Source organism: Dromiciops gliroides, chromosome 2 (assembly GCF_019393635.1).
Source record: "Dromiciops gliroides isolate mDroGli1 chromosome 2, mDroGli1.pri, whole genome shotgun sequence".
Lineage (NCBI taxonomy): Eukaryota > Metazoa > Chordata > Mammalia > Microbiotheria > Microbiotheriidae > Dromiciops > Dromiciops gliroides.
Window position 1 is genome coordinate 30,881,657 of NC_057862.1, and position 15,259 is coordinate 30,896,915.

At 43.0% G+C, this 15,259-nt stretch overlaps 1 protein-coding gene across 3 annotated transcripts in view; it reads left to right on the plus strand.

Annotated features, from left to right (window-relative positions):
• MYPN (myopalladin) overlaps nucleotides 1–15,259 on the plus strand; it is a 109,250-nt gene that overhangs the window by 60,548 nt on the left and 33,443 nt on the right. For all 3 annotated transcript variants that reach the window (XR_006354972.1, XM_043987932.1, XM_043987933.1), the window contains exons 9-14: nucleotides 917–1,058; nucleotides 1,595–1,618; nucleotides 3,045–3,161; nucleotides 4,560–4,926; nucleotides 10,789–11,310; nucleotides 14,347–14,485. Coding sequence is in view for 2 of the 3 variants with exons in the window: in XM_043987932.1 (XP_043843867.1) it covers nucleotides 917–1,058; nucleotides 1,595–1,618; nucleotides 3,045–3,161; nucleotides 4,560–4,926; nucleotides 10,789–11,310; nucleotides 14,347–14,485 (1,311 nt within the window). In the remaining variant the exon portion in view is untranslated. The remainder of the gene's footprint in view (nucleotides 1–916; nucleotides 1,059–1,594; nucleotides 1,619–3,044; nucleotides 3,162–4,559; nucleotides 4,927–10,788; nucleotides 11,311–14,346; nucleotides 14,486–15,259) is intronic.

Below are 15,259 nucleotides of genomic sequence, written 5' to 3' on the forward strand. Positions count from 1 at the left end.
TCTGCTCTCCCTTGTCAATACTACCTTTACTTCTTGGGGTCCCTGCCCTGTCCTTCTAGCTGGCCTGCTCTCTTCTTCCCCAGACTCTTTCCTGTTTATCTGTTTACTTATTTGATGTCTGTGGGAATCAGCTCCTTGACATCAGAGACTGAATATGCTTATGGAACAGAAAAGAAGGGAACGGAATTAGGGCTTGATTGCATTTGGGAAAATTTTCAGTACTTTTAATGACAACATATACCTTCCTGAATCAAAGGCCAATGAAAAACAACAACAAATACTGTTGTGGTGATAAGCTTTGTCTCTGGACACATCCCAGTCTCCAAATTGCCTTCTCAGTGGGTGGGAGAGAAGAAGAGAGAAGCAAATTTAAAACTGAGATTTTTTTTAATTAAAAAAATGTTTTAATTGAAAGAAAAAAAGACAACTGTGCAACAGACTAGACAGATGAGGAAAAATGCCAATGATAAAGCCTGAAAGACCCAATCATTTCTTTCATTCATAAAACTATACAAGAATACTTATATAATATTACATTCTCTATATAGACTATACTCATTGATACTCTTTATGGCATTTTGCAGTTCTTAGAAGCCAAATCCCACATGTGCTCTTAAAACAGAGGTACTTACTATGATAAGTGGGTAAACTACAAAGTGTTATTCATGATATATGGCATCATCACATTTTTTAAAAAGCATATATCAGATAGGGGAAAAGAAAATGCAGTAACCAAAATGACTCTGTCTTTAAAACACTCTTGAGAGATCTTTCAAGATTAAGCCTGAAAGTCTTCAATACATGATGACTTAGAAAAAGATAAAATATTGAGAGAAATAGTATCTTCTAGAAGCTGGCACTAAATTGCAGAAAATCCATCAGTTCTTTACTTTTACAATATACTTTCCCACTGCAGATGCTGCAAGATCTATCAGCCTCTGAGGGTCAACTAGTTGTTTTTGAATGCAGAGTTAAAGGAGCACCATCCCCCAAAGTTGAGTGGTACAGAGAAGGGACATTAATAGAAGATTCTCCAGATTTTCGAATTTTACAGAAAAGTAAGTTGATTTTATTTAGTGCATTTCATTTGTTGGATTTTAGACTCTCTAATTCACCCCAATTTGGAGCATATAAAAGTGTTGAAATGCATTTAGACCTTTCTCTCTGCACCTCAAAAAATAGTAAATCTTTACAATTCAGTTGCCATTAATTGTTCTTCTTTATCATCATCGTCATCTCCATATTTCTATCCTAAGCAAAGTTTGAGGTGCACTAATAAGGTATCCTTGAGACACAGCACAGTAGATATCTCCAGTTTAAGGTTCTCGTTCAGCTTCCTAGGTAGGATTTATTCTTGGTGGAATGTTCAGGTATGTATGTTTCAAGGTATATCACTTATTTATTTGCTGTTCCGCTCCTGCTGTCACAATCGATGTTTATTTCATTTTATTTAGCACTGATTTACAGAGCTTACTAAATCACTTCTAAAATTAGGTGCATATAGAGTTCCCTAAGAAGTCTTAGAAGAAAATATAATACGCATAAGTGGATTTTCTTAGTCCAGTAATTTTTTTTAAATTATTTTTCTTTTTAGAACCACGGTCCATGGCTGAACCAGGTAAGAGGCCATTTGAAACTTAACCTCTCTCGATCTCAGTTTCCTCTGCTCTGTAAAATAAAGATAATAACAGCACGTATGTCTGAGTTGTTGTGTAGATCAAATGAAACAATATATGTATTTTTAATTTTAATTTTTTTGCTGGGCAGTGAGGGTCAAGTGACTTGCCCAGGGTCACACAGCTAGTGTCAAGTGTCTGAGGCTGGATTTGAACTCAGGTACTCCTGAATCCAGGGCCGGTGCTTTATTCACTGCACCACCTAGCTGCCCCCTACATTGAATTTTAAGATTTTAAAAATACATATATTGTATTATATATAATCTTATATAGTCTTATTCATATAATTCTGTTATCACTCATCACTGAAGGGTCAAATTGCCACTGGGCTATTTTTGGTTTTAGATGCATCTGGTTTTTGTTGCCAGGTCAACTGGGTAATCATGTTAGAGAACTAGGAGTTTGTACTGTGCTTGTGCCATCAGATATCAAGAAATGTCTGGTTCTAACTTCTTCAGCCTCTATTAGTATGGTCATAGTTGGTAGTTGGTAGTTGGTGCTGAGGCAGCCTGGGGTAGTGCAAAGAATCTTCCACAAGAGGACATCAGTTTGGCTTTGTTCTGTGCTATCTCTGTAACCAAGGCAAGTGATTTCACCTGTATCTTTCCTTATCTTCAAAATGAAGAGTTCTGATGGTTTCAAAGGTGCCTTCCAGCTCTAAATCTAGGACTCTACTTGGTACAGTTTAGTTATTCTCACCTTCTATGTCGAAGAGAATTCTTTCAACTCAGCAATTCGTCAAGAATTATCTTAGCATTCCAGTGGAGGAGTCGGTTCACTATCTTTTCATCCAAAACATTCAAAGTACTCTACAAGGCATAAAATCTAATCCGAAGAGACTAACAAATGTTTGTTTATTTTCCCACTTTAGAATTGTGTCCCTTAGGGAAAAACTACCTGAAGAGTTATCTAGGTCACCATGGTACGGATGAGGTGTCTCAAATTAAAAACTATTCCATTTGCTTCTCTTGGGGGAATCCAGTCATCACATTTTTCTCACACAAATATACTCACATTTTCACCTCCTTGTGTGTTTGTGAGGTCTTAAGTTTGTTATTGGTTAGTCATGTTATTCATGGTTCAGATTCATCTCATAGAATCCTAGAAATAGAATATGGGAAATCATCTAGACCAGCCCCCTACTAATACACAGGCAGTGTTTTTGGACCAGCCAACCCATTTAGTCCAACAACGGATTTGATAGATTTTGTTCTCATTGGATTGACCAGTTATTTGGATTAAATCAATAAGTTGTCTTGGCGTTATATAGGCATAGCATCAAACCAAGTCATTTCTGGTGTCCCTAAAAGTGTGAACACTTCCGACATTGTCCCTTATCAAAAAACACTCTCCTTTTCTGGTTTCTAGAGGAGATTTGTACGCTGGTCATTGCAGAAGTGTTCTCAGAAGATTCTGGGAATTTCACTTGTACAGCAAGCAACAAGTACGGCACAGTGTCAAGCATTGCACAGCTGACTGTGAGAGGTATGGACTGATCCTAATGGCCTTTTCACTTGAAAATGTCAGAGCAGCTTAGGGAGTGCCATGAAGTATCAATGTGGAGATTAATGTTAGCTTTTCATATGCAGCTGTCCTTGGTATCTTTCCTAAGTCATCGAATCATTGGGGAAGGCATTCTTTGGACACATTCCAGTTATTGATATCCTCTTCCCTCCTTAGTGAGGACAGAATCCCATTCCAAAGGCACCTGTTGTGCTTTCCTCTATTACGCACAAAAGGAGACCCTCATCTCTCTGGTCTTACGTAAGCTATTCCTAAAATACTTCCCAAAATAGCAACTCTTTTTTTTTTGCCACAGCATCATCACACGGTGTGCTTAGATTAAATTTCTAATCCTTTAAAGCCCTAGGGTTTCCTACGTTCTCCTTTTCTGACAAGTGTTCTCCCATTTGCATATCTACCTGGTAATATTTAAGACATTCTGGTAAAAAAAAAAAAAGACATACTGGTCTTTGGAGTAAAAAGGACAGGGGTTCAATTCAGCTTTGCCACTTACTAGCTGCTATTGGGCTAGTCATTTCAACCCCTCTGAAACTCAGGTTCTCATATGCAAAATAGGGATGTTCCTAATATGGAAATGTTTTTCATTATAAGTTTTACACATGTATAATTTATATTGAATTGCTTGCACTCTTAAGGGTAGGGAGAGGAAGGAAATGAATTTGGAACACAAAGTTTTTAAAAATGGATATTAAGGGCAACTAGGTGGCTCAGTGGATAGAGCACCGGCCCTGGATTCAGGAGGACCTGAGTTCAAATCCGGCCTCAGACACTTTACACACTCACTAGCTGTGTGACCCTGGGCAAGTCACTTAACCCCAATTGCCTCACTAAAAAACAACAACAACAACAACAAAAAATGGATATTAAAATTGTTTTGGGGGCAGCTAGGTGGCACAGTGGATAGAGCACTGGCCCTGGAGTCAGGAGTACCTGAGTTCAATTCCGGCCTCGGACACTTAACTCTTACTAGCTATATGACCCTGGGCAAGTCACAACCCCAATTGCCTCACTTAAAAAAAAATGTTTTCATGTGTAATTGGAGGAAAATAAAATTCTAAATAAAACTATTCTCAAAATAGTGATGCTAGGGTACTATACACCTTGTAGGATTATGGTAAAGAACAAAAAAAAAATTTACATGTCAAGTATCTTGCTCCAGACAATTTTTTTTAAAGTGCTATACAAATGTAATCTTTATTATTCTTCAATCTGTTGTCACTCATCTACCAGAGTATGAATGTATTATCACATCCCTCTAGCCCCTCCCCGCCCAGGTCCACAAATCCTTGGGCCCAGGTCCCATACTTTTTGTTCTTTTTTAAAAACTGTATTGATTCCTTCCTGTATTTGTTCTTTCAGGGACTGAGGACCATAGCAATAATATGGCTCATCACACAGCCAATTCCATGGGCAACTCAACTGTTGTTGAAAACCAATCACCCCCACCTAACCCAGAACCCCGTTCCATGGAACTCCCCAAACCCAAACTTGAAGGGGTTCTGGTGAATCACAATGAGCCCAGATCTAGCTCTAGGATCGGTCTTCGAGTGCACTTCAATTTACCTGAAGATGACAAAGCAAGTGAAGCATCTACAGAAGATGGAGCAGTGCTGGACCAGATCCAAGCTGATCTTTTAGAGGATCGGTTCAATGGGCAGATAGCAAGGATACCTGAGCCTTCTTCACCTGTCAAAGAGCCCCCTCCGGTACTAGCTAAACCAAAACTGTGAGTAAAAAGCAAAGTGACAAGACATTTCCTCTCTCATGCTTTCTTAAAATCCTAGGGATGGAAAGGGCCCTGGGGAAAAGGAATTGTTAGTGGGGGATGCTCTGTATTTCTGCTTTTGTTTTTATCCATTCCTACTCCTAGTTATCATTGAGACAGAAGTTACTGGATGCGAATGTTGGGAGAGAGCACTAATACCTCTTCTTACCATCAAAGTTCTAGATTTTAATGGAATTGCTATTAAGACTGGTGCTAGGCAAGGCCAAGTGGGCAGCAGATTTTCTTCAGGTCCCTCCATTTCCCCTTTTTTACATCCTCCTTCCCATTAGCCCCCTGGACTTCCCATGTTCCCACAGGTAGCATCTCACCTAAGAAGTGATGTTACTCATTTTGTCCCACAAAATTTAACTGCCCAGGATCCCATTCCCTCCAAATTTTGCCCACAAAGGGACTGCCTAACTTGAAAAATTGGTTATATCCATAGTATTAATGACAAATAACTGATATACATGTGTATGTATACCCCTCCCAAATATTTAAATTTTAACGGTGCCTTCAATGCTATAACCAAAAGGACTTAGTAATAGGAAAAGTTAAAGCATCCTGGGAGAGGGAGTAGGGGTCAGGTAAACCCTTTCTAACACCCCTCAAAACATAGCTTAAATGGTGGCTCCCTGCTACCAAGGGAAGAGAACGAAGGGGAATAAGTGTTTACATAGCACCTTCTTTGTGCCAGGCACTGTGCTGAGTGCTTTGCAATATTATCTCATTTGATCCTCACAACAATCTTGGGAGGTAGGTGCTGCTATTAACCCCATTTTACAGATGAGGAAGCTGAGGCAAATGGATGTTAAGTGACTTGCCCAAGGTCATACAGCTAATAAGTATCCAAGGCTAGACTTGGAGTCAGATCTTCCTAACTCCGGGCCCAGCACTCTATCTACCACCTAGCTGCTGGAAATCCAGCTCTGATCAGTATATTTATGAGACCTAGGCTCTGCTACTCCTCTTAATCTTGGGGGAGGTGGCAGAGAATAAAAAGTGGTAACAGTATATTCTCCATATACAAATATGTTGCCCATTCTCAGCTTCCAGTGGTTTTGATGTTTTCACTAGGCTTTTTTCTCTACTCTTACTCTGCCTTCCTCAGAATGAAAAGATCACATTTGCAAGGTCCTCTGCCACAATTTTAGCTGTAGTCTATGGCCATGAAGCCGTTTTCTCCATGTGAATCTAATATGTAAGAGCATTATGTCCATGAGTCCTTTAGTCTCATTGGCCTAATTAGCATTCCATATGAAACCTGCATGAATACTAAACCAGAAATATTTAATGTATATAATTTTTAAGGAAAATTTTGACCCCTCCAGAACCTATAATGCAACAAAGTAGGAACTAATATGCCTTTTGAAATTAAACAAATAACAAACCCAAGAACCATATAGCTTAACTTTTTTTTTTTTTGGTGGGGCAATGGGAGTTAAGTGACTTGCCCAGGGTCACACAGCTAGTAAGCGTCAAGTGTCTGAGGCCAGATTTGAAGTCAGGTACTCCTGAATCCAGGGCCAGTGCTTTATCCACTGCGCCACCTAGCTGCCCCCCATATAGCTTAACTTTTATCTGAAAGGAGCTAAAGGAGAATAAAACCATTTATCACTAAGAGACTCTAGCCCCTATTTGTTATCTTTCTGGGAGGCTCGCTGCTTACATTTCATGTTACCTTTTCCAAAATAACATGATAAATTCCTCAGCAACATCATCAGATCAAAATTTAACGAGACTGCAACATGAATAAGGCCGAAAGCTATTCCCCAATAAAACCCTCTTCATGGAATACCAGTTACGAAATGTAATCTATGGAATATGGCCTGTTTGCTAAAATGATGAAATCTACTAACAGTAAAAAGTTGTATGCAAGCACACTCCTAGACTGAATATGCGTCTCGGAAAAAAAAGGAAAAGGAATTCACTGACCCAGGAATGCTGGAGTGAAAGGAACCTGGGCCCAACCCTTATGTCTCCAATATGTGGCCTTAGGCCTTTGAATAATTTTAAGGGGACCAGAGTTTCCTTATCTGTATAATGAGGAAGAAGAACTAGATGATCTCTCTGGTCGCTTCTAGCTCTGATGTTTTATGATTCACATGGTTAATTCTTGTTAACTCTTAGTGCCTTAATGCCTCATGAATGAACAATCAACTTCTTTGACACAATCTAACTCTTGGCTGACAATGAATAGAAATCAGAAGATGCCTCTGTTTTCTGAGCATTTTTCTTTGTGGTAAAGGATAGATCTATTGAGGATACTGGAAAAAGGAAAAAGTGACTGGTAGAGAATCTTAGGTTTCTGGAATTAGAAAGCTATTGGTTAGTCTTGCTATTATGAGCTTCCAGAGGGCATAGGAGGAATGTGCTTTCTGAACTCAGTGAGTATATTAGCCCAGGCCTCAAAGCACTGGGGGCATAGTTGTCCTTCTGCCTGCCAGAGATTTAATACTCCTGACCTATTTATGCACCTACACTTTAAAGCACCATCCATTCTTCTAAAAAAAAAAAAAAACTCTCTGGGGAGAAACGTAATCGTTTGTAGTATTATCCAACAAGTGCAAAAAAGCTATTCTCATTAGGAGACCTACGTGTTACCTGTTTCTCAGTTTCCTATAAATGAAAAATATACTCCCTTTTCTCTGACAAGGATAAGGAAAAATAAGCCTAAGATACAATTTGTAAAGTTTTTTAGTTCCTCAGGGATGAAAAATATGTTTTTGAGAAGGGCAAAAGAAACACAAAACACTACCATCTTTTCACCGATGTAAAAGAGGAAGCATCTTGAATACCAGGCATTCCATCCTTTTGCAGCTAAATTCTTTCCATCCTATAGTCTGAAATGTAGGGTGCTGGTTTCCACACTGCCAACAAGAGGATCATTGTGTTTCTATGGCCATAACTAGTGACTGTAATGTGGAAATGTCGGTACCAGTTCTACTAGCTTAAGTGAACTTCCGAACAGTTGGACTAAATTACCTTTTTTTTTTTTTTGGTGAGGCAATTGGGGTTAAGTGACTTGCCCAGGGTCACACAGCTAGTAAGTGTGAAGTGTCTGAGGCTGGATTTGAACTCAGGTCCTCCTGACTCCAGGGCCTGTTCTCCATCTACTGTGCCACCTAGCTCCCCCTAAATCATCTTTTAACAACCTTGCAAATAGGTGCAAACATTTCCTGGATCCTTCCAGGATCCGACACTTACCAATATCTCAGTAATGATGCATCAGTTCTGAGTAAGAATCAATAACTAAAGAAGTAAAATGCCAAGGTTGTCCTTCATATCCATTTTAACTTAAATTCTTGCCTACAGGCTGATTTCTTTTAGGCCTTGCCCAAGATTTCAGGGCTTATGGACAAACATTTTGGTGGCATGTTACAGGATAGAATATCGAAGAAACAGACCCTCGTGATCTTTATAAAGTATCTCCCATCAATCAATCAACAAGATTTTATCATGTGTCTACTATGCTCAAGATGACACACAATGCCTCCAGTAGCTGCCCTGCATCATGTGTTTGAAACAGATTACACTTGATTAACTAGGGTTTGTTTTGAATAGGCTATCCTGCATTCATGTCACCACTAGACATGGTTTTGTATCATTAATGTAGTCACCCTTAAAATAGGCTGCTCCAGAAATAGCAGCCAGCTCCTCTTCAATTTGAACTAAAGGTTAGGTTAGGTTAACAGTTAACAGTAACTCTTCTCAGAAAATTTGTGATTCAACTTTAGTCTTGTCTTTCCCACTTCTTCAAATGCAAAATAGTTGTAAATATTCAGAATAAGTTCCCTAGAATTTTAAGACTAAAAGAATAAAACTTAGAGCTGTTTTACCCATTTTGGATTAAAAATGCTCATTTGACATGATTTCAAGTAAAGAATTTGGCATCTAAGTCTCTAAAAGTAAAAGAAGACCCTGCCATATACTTAAAGGGTTGGTTTGGAGTTTTAGTGAAATGAACCAAATTTTAGCATTAGTGCCCAAAACTATATTAATAAAAAACAGGTTAAGGCCAAACCTTGGCAATAAAAGTAAATTCATCTAAACAAATTGTCATACCATGTTACCGCCTCCCCCTTCTCCCCCCACTTTTTGTAACAAGGGCTTATCCAAGATTAAGTCAGGCAGTGCCATCTAGAATGTCTGGACTGAGGTGAGGATAAACAGATATAGGGTCAGTCTACACAGTAGGATAAGCAGTTGCCTATAATTTCAAAGGCATCATCAGGAAGGTTCTCTGTCACTTGCCAAATCCTTCCTATACTCAGTGGATGATTTCTGGATTTCCATCATTCTGTTTACAAGGCTTTGATCCCTTTTAGTGTATAACATTTTATACTATTATCAATCATTTGTACTTGAGTATGAATAAATTTCCACCCCTTTCTTAAGGAGAAGTGAAGAGGAAGGGGGGGGGGGGTCCATGAGAGGACTGGGTGCCTAAAGTGAATCGGAAGGAGAGTACTTACTAAAGGGCTCAGAACTAGAAGTTACAGGGTGGTGGGAAGAAATCATCTAATTCTCAATTTTACCTACAGCTGATCTTGCACCAAAAAAAAAAATTCACATATGGGCTTATTCATTATGTCTTCAACATTTGAAAATAATGAATCTATTTATTCTGACAGGGAAGCTTATTCTCAGAAAATTATACCAAAGAGTATTTTATAGTCAGTTTCCAAATTAATATTTCTAAAAGCAGGAAAGATCCTAACGTTTTTAATTAAAAATATGTTTTCAATGTAAGTCTAGTGGAGAAAAACAAAAAAAACCCTTTGGATTACACTAAATTGATTTTCAAAACAACAGCTCCCATGAGGTGTAGTAACTGGCTCTTTCCAGTAATATTTAGCACAGACAGGGTTGAAGGCAATGCAGTACAATCACAAGTGGAAAGGTAACCTGTAGGGGGCAGCTAGGTGGCTCAGTGGATAAAGCACTGGCCCTGGATCCAGGAGTACTTGAGTTCAAAACCGGCCTCACACACTTGACACTTACTAGCTGTGTGACCCTGGGCAAGTTACTTAACTCCCATTGCTCCGCTCCCCCCCCCCCAAAAAAAAAAGAAAAGAAAAAAGAAAGGTAACCTGTAGTCATTTGGGTCAGGAGAATGTAATACAATTACTGCGTGAATATTACGCAAAAGCAGCAATGCAGCAGGATTTGAGCCTGCTCTTCACATTGAAGATGCAAAGGGAATAAATGCAGAGAGACAGAGGGAGGGAGGGAATAGAGAGGGAAGGGCGAGGGAGACAGAGGATTCAGGTTTGGTTCCAGTTCCGGAGGAGCAGCACAAATAGGATGTTCGGGGTCCTCCCCATGTGTGTCAGCATAACCCGCTGGTGCACCACCTGTTTCTGGGAAGTCTCCAGAAAGGAGCGTGCAGTGTGTGTTCTCCTGAGGGTGACTCATGCATCTGTCACTGAGCTGCTCAAGTGCCTTGAGGTTTTTGTAGGGAGTGGTCTCTGATGAGTCTATCTATATTCAGGCTCAGAGAACACTGTATGCCTGATCGGCTTCTTCTGAGGTCACGGATCCCGCTTTGGAAGGATACCAGTAGGAGGTAGTAATGAAAACTGTAACTAAAGAAAAACTAGCCTCCTCTGTTCCATTCTGAAGGGAAAAACCAAAACCCCAACTCGTCAAGGTTAGGTAGTGGCCAACCGGTCGGAGCTGCGCCACAGGGTCGGTCTTGCCCCGTCCTCCCCGCCCCCATCATATGCATCCTCAATCATCGATGCATCGATGGCCTATGGCCGCGCTCTCTGAGCACGCGGTAACTGCTTGTCTTTCTCTCCCGATATGTTTTGTTCGCAGTGATTCCAGTCAGTTACAACAGCTCCACAACCAGGTGTTACTGGAGCAGCAGCAGCTGCACTTCCCCTCTTCCTCATCTCCTCTCAATCTGAGCACAACCAACTCCGCTGCTCCGTGCAAACAGACCAAGGGCCCCCGGCCACAGGCCTTCACCTTCCCGCGGCCCAAACCGTTCTTCCCGTCTCCGAATCCGCCCGCGTCTGCCCCTCCGGCCATGCAGAGGACGGCGAGCAAGGAGAGCCTTTTGGGCCCCCACGGCTCAGGGCAGACTAGAGTCCTCGCGGCTTCGACCAACCCAAATGAGCCGCCCTTGGCCGGCGCCCCGGACCCCGCTCCGCCCCCGCTCGCATTCGCCGTCTCCAGCGGGAACCACTTCCAGCCCCGCTGTGTGTCCCCAGCTACAGCCGTGTCTCCTACGAGCCGAATCCAGAACCCGGTGGCCTTCCTCAGTTCCGTGCTGCCTTCGCTCCCGGCCACGCCGGCCACCAACGCCATGGGCCTCCCGCGGAGCGCGCCCTCTGTGTGAGTGCGGGGAAGGGAGAGGGGAGGAGAAGGGAGCGGGGAGGGGAGGGGACCCCACTCTGCGCTTAAGGGCCCGGGAGGAGCTCAGGGCAGCCCGGTCCTGCTCCTTTCAGGCACAGTCAGCCAATTAACAAGGACTTTTTCAGTACCGAAGGTGCCCCTCGCTTGTCCCGAAGGGTCTCGGTCTGTGGGGAGACAGGGAGCAAAGAAATTCGAAGGTGTCATCACGCCGAGGGGGGGGGGGGTCTGACTGAAACCACAGATGATGACGCTACATTTAGCCGGACCTCGAGGAAGACTCGGAAGGTCCCGGGTCTCGGCGGCCCAAGAATGGCCACGTACTTCGTTCATTGCAAACGCATCTCAGTGGGGCCCTCTACGAATGTGCGTCGGCCTGGCCCCTTCCCGAGGCTTCCCGCCGACAGAAGCGGGGCCTTTGGGGCCGCGACACCCTGAAGGTGCCTGCGGTCGCTCCCGTTCTGAAGCCCACGTGCTGTGGCAGCTCGGGCGGCACAAGGCACACCGAAGAGCGCAAGGCGCAGACGTGGCGGAGGTGGGGCCCACGCGCCCGGGGGCCAGACTCGGGGGACTGGGCCCTCCCAGACTTCAGCCCGAACCCCGGTCAACAAAGTGAGGAGACACCCCAGAGAACGGGCCTGAGGGGGAGGAAGGGCCCGCAGCCCCACGTGTGAGACCCTGACACGCTTCACGGGGAGAGACGCCTCAGGCCGAAGGCAGGATTGGCTGGTATCTACAGCTCCGCCCTCGGCGACACCCGCGGAAGCGAGGCCTCGGTGCGTGCTTTCATTGGCTCCCCAGCCCCCGGAGGCGGGCCTCTCTCCTCATTGGCTGAGAGCGGGGACAGAGCCGCCCAGGAGAGCCCGGTCTCCTGGCCGGTCTCGGCTCGCATGAAGTGTCAGTTCCCGGAGGGCACCAGGACTCGGAGGCGGCTCGGTGGTCCAGTTGCACCGAGGGAGGGGGTGGGGGGGAGGGGTGTGTGTGGCGGGGGCGGGCCTTTCCGCCCTCCCGCCTCCCAACTCCAGGAAGAGCTGCAGACCGAGGAAGAGCTGATGGGGCCGTCTCTCCTAGGCGGGGCCGAGCACCTCTCCGCCAATGAGGAGAGAGACCCGCCTCCGGGTTCACGTGGGTTGTCAAAACTCTCTGGGCTGGAACCGGCTTTACCTCTAGTCAATATCTGTCCACGCGACCCCTACCTGTAGGGAGGAAGCTCGATGATGGCTCAGTGCGTGAAAGCTGGGCCTGAAGTCAGGAAGACCTGAGTTCAAACGCAGCCTCAGACACCTACTAGCTTCGTGGCCCTGGGGAAATCACATCTTCACCCTGTGTGCCTCAGTTTCCTCATCTGTAAAATGAGCTGGAGAAGGAAATGGCAAACCAAGAAAACCCCATGGCCAGCATCAGACAGCACCCTGCTAAGAGCTGAGGATACAGAAAGAGGCTAAATAGCTGCCTTCAAGGAGTTTACAATCTAAAGGCAGAAACAACATGTATTTGTTTTTTGGGGGGGGGTGAGGCAATTGGGGTTAAGTGACTTGCCCAGGGTCACACAGCTAGTAAGTGTTAAGTGTCTGAGGTCGGATTTGAACTCGGATCCTCCTGAATTCAGGGCTGGTGCTCTATCTACTGCGACACCTAGCTGCCCCCCAGAAATAACATGTAAACAAACACATAAATGGGCTATGTACAGAATAAATAGGTATTAACCCCCCAGGGAAAGCACTGAACTTAAGAGGGCTTAGGGAAGGCTTCCTGTAGGAGCTGGTCTCTCCCTCTGCTATTTTTAATCTCTTCTTGCTACTCCCTGTATCACTGCCCAAGCTACAAATACCTTCTGAGTATCTGTGACAGGTGGAAGGGAAGGTCTCTGACCAAGAAGAGTGTGAAGTCTAGTTTAGGAAACCAGCCGTGCACATAGATGAATTCTTACCCAATTAATTTTAAAACATTTATTGAGTATTTACTATGTTCCAGGCACACAAAAAGAATACATACATTCAATTATTCCACCACCATATAGTGTTAGTATGGTACTCTCCCTCTGCAAACTGGAATCATTTCCTAAACACTTGTTGAATGAGTGAAAGAATAAAACAATAAGCATTTATTAAGGGCCTGCAATGCACTACTATGCCAAGCCATCCAGGATACAAACACAGGAATGAAATAGTCTCTGCCCTCAAGGAACTTACATTCTATAATGAGATAGATCATGGACACAAGCATGTGTATATACAAAATTAATACAAGGTAATTTTGGGGAAGTGGAATTAGCAGCTAAGGGGGATTAAGAAAGATGAAGTAGGGGAGGAGGGCAGTTAGGTGTCTAAGTGGATAAAGCACCAGCCCTGAATTCAGGAGGACCTGAGTTCAAATCCGACCTCAGACACTTGACACTTACTAGCTGTGTGACCCTGGGCAAGTCACTTAATCCTCATTGCCCTGCAAAAAAAAAGAAAGAAAAAAAGAAAGATGAGGTGGGTTTTGAGCTGAGCTTTGAAGGAAAGTAGTGATTTTAAGAGGCAGAAGCGGGAAGAAAGTACCTTTTAGGTGTAGGGGACACCCTGGGCAAAGGCATGGAAATAGATGAAATTTCATGACAGGAGATACAGCAGGAAGGTTAGTTTGGCTAGACTTGTTTGAAGGGGTATAATAGATGTTAAGGGTAGAAAGGTAGTTAGCAGCCAGGTTGTAAAAGTCTTTAAATGCCAGAGGAGTTCATAGTTGATTCTAGAAGTAATAGGAAGCCACTGGTTTTTATTTAAAAGGGGAAGGACATGGTCAGACCTGTACTTCTGGAATATCACTTTGGCAACTGAATGAAGACACAGTATGAAGCATTTATACTTTATAATGTACACCTTTATGAAGGTAGGATATATTAAATTTAACATTAAGAACACTAGTTGGGTCTTATTCAGCCTGCTGCTTTTATTTGAGTCACCCTGATTTTATGTAGTCCTTTCATAATAGGCCAATACTTTTCATTGCTATGTTAACTATGGATTTCTTTTGCAGGTCATCCCAGGGAGTGATAAAGAAAAATCTAAAGTCTCCTCAGCTAGTGACAGATGAGCATATTCGTGAAAATAAAGCTACAATGATTCAGGACTTGGAAAAAAAAGTGCATTTCAGTGATATCCGATCAAGCCAGCAGGTAAGAGCATTGGCAGCCCTGTTTGGGGGAACAGACTTGTGCACAGTTGAATGTTTAAGCTTGTATTTGTCCAATTTGTAAGCAAGGAATTGTAGAGCCAGGTCCTCTTAAAGATATCCTGGGGGAGAGTTATCATTGGCCAAAAGTGAACTCAGAGAACAGAGGAATAACTCCTTCAGCTTTATGTTATTTTGGAGCCAGATGGTTGATTGGCATTTCAGCCCTTTAAAACATCAGTCTGGGAACATAGGGACTGAATTCTGCCTTTGTTTATCCAGAACATTTGTCTGACTTCAGGGAAGAAAATATTAGAAGGCAGAATCTAACCTGAACTGAGACTACCAGAAGAATTCCTCAGTTTACATTTTTGACTGACCAAATAATAAATTCATTAAAACTTTACAGGCAAATGTTATGCATGTCTAGCATAGAATAAGTTATGGAAAGAAGAAAGTTCATTTCTTTTCCCATGGAACTAACACTCTTCGTCTTGGTTTATCCCAACAATCTCTTATTAGAAACACTTTGATGTCCAATCATTTCAATAATCAAAACCCAGTAGGACCTTTCTGCATATCTAGCCCAATACCCATCCTCCTATTGGATGGGCAGGGGGTTTAAGGACTTGTCTTACCCCATTGTGGTTTTCAGTGTACTGTGCCATTCACTGACTGAGCCTAATGTGATTAAAGTAAAGTGCTTATATTGGGGCAATTAGATGTAGAAGCACCGGCCCTGGATTCAGGAGTACCTGAGTTCAAATCTGGCCTCAGA